At 48.9% G+C, this 6827-nt stretch overlaps 1 protein-coding gene across 1 annotated transcript; it reads right to left on the bottom strand.

Moving 5' to 3' along the window:
- Positions 1–1694: 1694 nt before the first annotated feature.
- Positions 1695–6214, bottom strand: fgf16 (fibroblast growth factor 16). Its single transcript, XM_030109721.1, has 3 exons — positions 5703–6214; positions 3705–3808; positions 1695–1970 (listed from the first exon to the last, which is right to left on the bottom strand). Exons 1-3 carry the CDS (start codon positions 6004–6006, stop codon positions 1725–1727), a joined length of 654 nt encoding a protein of 217 aa, XP_029965581.1. The 5' UTR covers positions 6007–6214; the 3' UTR covers positions 1695–1724.
- Between the last annotated feature and the right edge of the window lie 613 nt (positions 6215–6827).

Here is a 6827-nt window from a genome sequence, read left to right as displayed (position 1 = left end):
ACATTACTTGAATAATGTAACCCTGACTCGCTTGGGGGGGGGTTTAGGAGGGCAAAATCGGCATGAGATTGTTGGGGTTGTTCTCCTCTGGGAAACAATCTGCCGTATCTTTTCAAATAAAGCTGTCTCCACTTTCTCCACTGTCTCCAACATTAAACATGAAACACTGATTTTCAAAACTCTTTACTCACTGCTGGGTGAGTAACTTGTTATAACAAGTTTCTAGCTCCTCTTAAAGTTAGATATGTTAGAGTCACATGGGACAAAGAAAAAGGGCTTTTATTGCTGCAACAGTGTGTTTAGGAAGTTACTACTGTCCAAGTTTTTTTTTTTTTTTATGCCCCTCACAGCTTCACGCCGTTTCCCCTGGATGAAAAGTCAAAGGAAAGACATGCCACGTTCACATATAATATATATCTGGCTTTAATTGGTACATCAGACTTTAATTCAGGCAAAAATAGTCTCTCACAATGAGCTCTCGATAGCAAGACAATTTTATTGTCATGTTCATTGCAGTTCTTCATATTTTTTTTTTTTTTGTTTGCTTTTTTTTTTTTTTGGTGTCATTTCAGTAGAATCTGCAGTCCAGATAACTTCAAGTTCATTACAAAATAAAGTCTTTGCAATAAATAAATATATAGATTTACATTTATACTTTATATGTAGAAAATAAATATATTGTACATCTCATAAATAGGATCACCCATATGTACACCTCAGCTGCTTGCATTTTTAATAATGTTCCTGACACTCTGAACATTACAAGTCGCCGTCCATTATTTATATATATATATAAAAAAATCCCATTGCTCAGTCTTTACAACAACAGTCAGAGAAGTGCTTTCATCCCCAGCTTAATCACTTGTTTTGCATATAATTCCTGCAAGACACTGTTTGATATTTCCTCTGCTTCGACGTGATGGATGTAGTGTTTGGACCAGGTGGGACTCTGAATGTGCAGTAAGTGCTCGTCTGACGGATCCGATATTCACCACAGAGATGTTACTCCCCTCATTCATCTTGAAGAAACCTTGAAGTCCAGTTTGTCTTGCAGTAGTTTGCTCTCCGCCTCGCAGACTTTCTTCCCGCACGTTTTGTGGTACTCGACCATCCGAAGCTCTCGGCGCACCTCCGACTCCTACCTTCCCTCTGCTGATTACTGCAAATGTGGAATGTGCCGTCTTTCTTACACTGTGTATTTGTGTGTGTGTGTGTAGTGGTTGAAGTGTGTTTTCTGCAGTGCTCTCTGTCAGTGAAAGCTCCCCAGAGTCTCTTCTTGGTCAAATGTTTTTTTCCTCTCCCAGGAGTTTCGTGCCGCTCAGAGCCACGACTCGTTTGGCGAAACTTCAGTACCCACGAGTGAGGAGCGCCGAGACGACGAGGCACCTGATGTCGTTCATCGGCCCGCGGTCGGGGCAGTCGCTGTGCGCCCCCTCCGTCTCTCGGTGGTTTTAGAGGAAAAGCTTCCCCTCCGCTGCAGAGGCGAAGGAGCGACATCCAGGAACAATGTTTATGTCGCTGCCGTGCGTGCTTTGGCAGCGGGCCGAGGTGCAAACACAGTGACCTCAGGGGGAGTCCAGGGTAAACAGTTCTGTCCCGGGTCGAAAATATCCACAACACTCCTACCCGTCCCCACCCCCCCCTTCCTCCTCCTCCTCCTCCTCCTCTTCTTTGTTTATTTCTGTGCCTCTGAATGTAACCAGTCCTCCCAGTGTGAGTGCTGGTCACCTGTACTGGAATAAATCCCTGTAGGCCTGGGGGATCTTCTCGATCTCCACCGGCCTGGGTAAGAAGTGGGTGAGCTTCTGGTGTTTCTTAGTCCTGCCGCCCTCCCTGGGCGAGCCGTCCTTGTTCAGGGCCACGTAGTAAAAGCGTCCCGTGTCCGTGTGCTTGTACAGGGTCGACGCGTAGGTGTTGTACCAGTTCTCCTCAAACTGCTCCCTGAACACACACTCTGCGGTCAGCTTCTTCTGCGGGAGAGGAAACCAACAGGTTAGTCTGAGCAAAAGGTGCACTTTGACTGGATTACAGACTCGCATCAGTGCAGGTGGAGATGCAGGCAGGGGTTTAACTATCCTGGACTGCAGCTCGGCGCTGAAACCTTTTTTTTTGTGCAGGTGCTCATTATGTCAAGAGAGGGGAAGTCATTATGAGCAGCTTTTACGCTCCACACTCACTCTTTAGACTTGTTAACCTCTCCTCGCGCACGGGGAGTTATTTCTCCTCCCTGTGATGCAACGAAAACGGTAAGCAAGCTCTCTCTCTCTCTCTCCCTCTCTCTCTCTGTGGGTTCAGCAGGTGAGAGAGCGTGTTGGCTGAGTGAGCGTGCGAGAACAATGAGACGCATCGAGGTTACAACTATTCTCCTGCCAAGAACGTTGGGTCTCTGCTGATCTGCGAGGCCCGGGACTCAAATAGAGAAGGTGTCACCGAGGACTCGCAGCCAAAACTGCAAATCACGTCTCAGGGGTGTCCCAGCAAAAGTTTCTACCTCCCACTCTCCGCTCGGCTGTCCCTCCCGTGTTCTGGCAGGGAAGACATCCATCTGTTTGTCAATCTCTGCTCTTAACACACTTGACTGCCCCGGCAAGTGTTTGTGCAAGAGTGTTGTGTTTAATTCCAGGGGCAATTTTGTTGATTGGCTGTCAGGTTCTGCTTGGCTGCGGCTGTGTGGTGAAGCTGTTGTCTGTAAACACAGCCCAGAGGGCACATGACTGGGCCAGCTCCATCCCGACACACACATATGCACGCGTGCACGCACGCACACACACACACAAACCTCATCGGATCAAAAGCTTGTCAAGGTCTGGTGGTTATGGGACGGAAGTACCCGTCTCCCTGTTATCCTCCCCCTCTTCCTTCCAGCCTCTCGCATTCAGACAGATATGCCTGCATCTCTCCTCGTCAGTCAGGTGACTCAGTCAGGTGTGCAATTACCCCCACACCCCTAAATCACCACTTCCCACCATCTGCTCCCCCCTTCCCCTCCCCGTCTTCCTCCCACAGAGTCAAAGCTCCACAATGGAAGACTCTGATCGCTCGCAGTAACAATATCTGCACTTTCAACATAATGGCCACTCTTAAGAGCAGCTTCTGTTCAAAATGTTGGGAGCCATGGGGGAGCGAGAGGCCGGGGAGGCCCTCAGGTAATGCCCTGGGACACCCGATACAGGCTGCCCTCACATACTTCCCCCTTCATTGTCTGCATCTCTTCCCTCTCCTCTGTGTCCGTCTTCCCACCGACTGTGAGAGGAACTCATTCAGGATGCCGGAGCTGCTCTCATAAATCTAGAGTGCAAACTTTTTGCAAACATTGCAGTTCAAGCAAGGTGATCTCCACCAAAAATCACCCACAGCTCACGTCCAAAGTGACTCAAAACCTTCCTGCCTCCACTTTGGGAAAATATGTAAATATTTCTGCATATCTCAAAGCTAAAGGAAGAGGTGGGTTTGCTCTCTGAAAGGCTGCTTTTCCTTGAATCCTCTCACATGAAAAAAAAGCATGAGGCATGAAAATTGGTTTAATATCTGCCACGTGTCCGATAGCACAGTACTGACATACGAAGAACGGTTTCATCTTCTGGGAACAGTGAGACGATCGAGAAGACTCTGAAAGAAGTTGTGCGTATTAAGTTCTTGCAGAATCTGGCGACTGGCGCCCTGAGCTGCGTGGTGTGGGCAGGATGGAGGCGTCTTCGACTCACCGACCCATAGAGCTCTCCTTTCTCGTTCATGCCGAGGTAGAGTCCGGCATCCACCCCTCTGATGCTGACCAGACTCACTGCCAGACTGATGAACTCCAGGATACCTGAGGTCAAACACACACACACAGGGTGCCCAACTGGTCAAGAAAACACACACACGGTGGAGGAATCGGCTGCAGGTGGCCTGCTTCTGACTGACTCTACTGTGCATAAGCCATAGTCAAGGTAGAGCCAGTATTTTCTTGCTCCTACATGTTTTATTAGAAAAGTTACACTTCTAACGCTACATTATCACTAATGAAAAGAGAGAGAGAGGAAAAAAACAATTAGACTGACAGAAACCGGCAGTAGCTCTCTGTTGAGTCTTGTCTCACTACCATATATCATTGTCGTCTCATCATAATGGCTTGTGGTCGTCTATAAAAGCGTTCGTTCTGACTTTGGGATTTTCCCCACTGGCTACTAGAACAAACCGAGGAGTCGTTGGGAAGTGGGCAACAAGTTCGGCGAACTGCTGACTTACAGGAAGCTGCAAGCAAAGCGAGCATCCACTTCAAAGGCCCGTAAACAAGTGGTCAAATTAAAAGCCGTCGGCTGTTGTGATGCGGGAGGTTAGTCAGAGAGGATCCAGCTGGCTGCGCTGACTGGCAGAGGCCGGCCTGCAGCCACCTGGTCCCCATCTCCCCGACCTCATCTGGTGCCGGAGGACGACGGAGAAGATCCCTCTAATTTTTTGTGGGGTGAAAAGTGTGTTTCATATCCCTCTAATCAAAGCCATGTCCTCCTCGCAGCTTTGACAAAAGACCTTGTTTTTTTAAAGCTAAGTGAAGCCAGAGACAAACAGGCGGACCACCCATCCCTGTAAACCGGCTCGTTTTGGCCCGGGCCTGAATATTAAACCTTCTTTGAATTCCGCAGTGGTCATGCTTTAATCTAGAGCTATTCTGCTTTTTTTTTTTGCCACGGCGTGCGAGCCAGGCCTGCACCTGCAGCGTGACCGCCTGGATATGAGACGTGTGCGTGTCTACCCCCCTGACCTCGTCCGCTCGACCTGGCAGTCTCTCACGAGCTGAACATCACTTCGGACGCACACCTCCAGGCTGTGTCCGTGACGGACACACTTTTATCACACTTGTTCGGGTGTTTTAAGAAGAGTTTTAGGTTGCAGGAGGCGGCGTGTTGGTGAGCCTGCCGAGCGCGCTGAGATTTAAAATGCAGAGCGCTCCATCATCAGTGACACTCCACTGATCTTCAGCTCAATCACCCAGAGATCAGCGCCTGAATATGTCTAAACTACGGCCTCAGTCCAGCATGGCATTACTCAGCGTCAACCGTCACAGATGGAGCTCCGGTCTGGAGAATATCTGCAGAGTTTGCATGTTCTCTCTGTGCACAAAAAAACAAAACAAAAAAAAACCCCTGTGGCTCTCCAGCTGCCTTTAGGTGTGTGTCACTATCCCTCTGTGTTGGACCTGCGTCCAGGTTGCACCCTGCTTCGGATAGATCTGTTTCTGTTCACACGCACGCTCCTTGTTGCTGGGGGCCGCCGGGACGAGCACGCGCCGCTTGTTTGCAGCCGAGCAGAGACACCTGCGCCCCACGCGCAGCGGGGATTGCCGGGAAGAAAAAAAAAAAAAAAAAAAAAAAAAGGTGTGTGGCTGCGCTTTCTTGCGCGCCAGGTGACAGTGACGCACGAGCGAGTATTCACCGGGGATGTCGGAGGAAAAAGCTTCCTAATTGTCGAGTGCAGGTAACAGCTGCAAAAATACTAAACTGATAAACGACACGTTACATAAGAGTATTTATAACATTTAAAAAAAACATAAAACATGGACTAGGTAGAATAACTGATCTCAAGGAAGCAATCTAGTCTCTTTTCTCATTGGAAACAACTAAATAAAAATATAAATCTGATTTTGATAAATATGCCAGAATTCTAAAAGTTTCAAAAGTTCACTGGGGGAAAAAAAAAGTTGAAGAATGAAGGAGTAAACTCACCAAATCTGCTGTGGTCCTGCCTTGTCCCGTGCACGGTGCCATTGGGGAATATCTCCAGCTGAAAGCCGGTCCTGCAGTAGAGCTGCCGCCGCCTCAGGATTCCTTTCAGGTGCCCGAAATCGGTGGGCGACCCCCGCTGCAGCCTGCCCTCGATCTGCCCCAGCCGCTCGTTCAGCCCGACGGGAGTCTCCGGTAAGGGAATATTCCCCAGCGCAGGAAAGCTTTGTAAATCCAAGTCGAGCGTCCCCAGAAAAGTCCCGACCTCTGCCATTGTGTGCACAGCTGTCAAATTAAGCGACGGCATTTAGGATGTACGGTGCGTAAAGGAGGTAGAAAAAGTTCGCACAAGTCCGGTCCATGCACGCACAAAGCCGTACCCAGCGCGCCGAGCTCCCCCACGAAACCAAGCCGAGTCCTCTCAGTTTATTGACAGTCCTTTGCTATAATCATGAGTTTGATATCTGTGTTTATCAAATGGAAAGACTCTATTATATACATGCTCCCCACGCATTCTCACATTGGATATTCAGGCACAAGCCACGCCTGGCTGGCATCCCTTCTTACGCGCATCAGTTTGCTTCACTTAACTCGCACTTTCAGCCCAACTTTTCACGACTGACGGTGCCGCTGTCTGTACTATACGTCCATGTCGCTTTTTCTTCTCAGAGAGCCCTGTCTACTCGCAGATCATCGCAATAATCCGGGTCCGGGAGTCCCTCCGCGCGCGGCTGCCGTCCTCCCGGCGCGCCCCGTGGCTGTCTGATAAAACCGCATGGCCTGTCCTCCTCGACAAGGAAACTCTGGCAACAGTTTGCGGCGGATTAAAATGCGACACAGATGCAGGAGCAAAGACCATCATCGTCAAACCGTGAATATCAGCTGACATAAAGCCGAAAAAAAAAAAACTACATTGTCCATAAAATGCTGTCCGACTGACTGGTTTTTGGTCACACCACAAACTCCTGGAGTTAAAAAAAAAAAAAAAAGAAGCAACGTGCACCCTAGAAGATTATGAAAATACCCTGTGTATAATCTGAGAGTAATCCAACCTCCTGCACACGTTTCAGTGCCAACCACTGCAGTTGGACCTTTTCATGAGAGCATTTTCTCCACCTCCTCGTTGGA

This window comes from Salarias fasciatus, chromosome 2 (genome assembly GCF_902148845.1).
Source record: "Salarias fasciatus chromosome 2, fSalaFa1.1, whole genome shotgun sequence".
NCBI classification, from domain to species: Eukaryota; Metazoa; Chordata; class Actinopteri; order Blenniiformes; family Blenniidae; genus Salarias; species Salarias fasciatus.
This window is presented reverse-complemented; position numbering and strand designations above follow the sequence as displayed.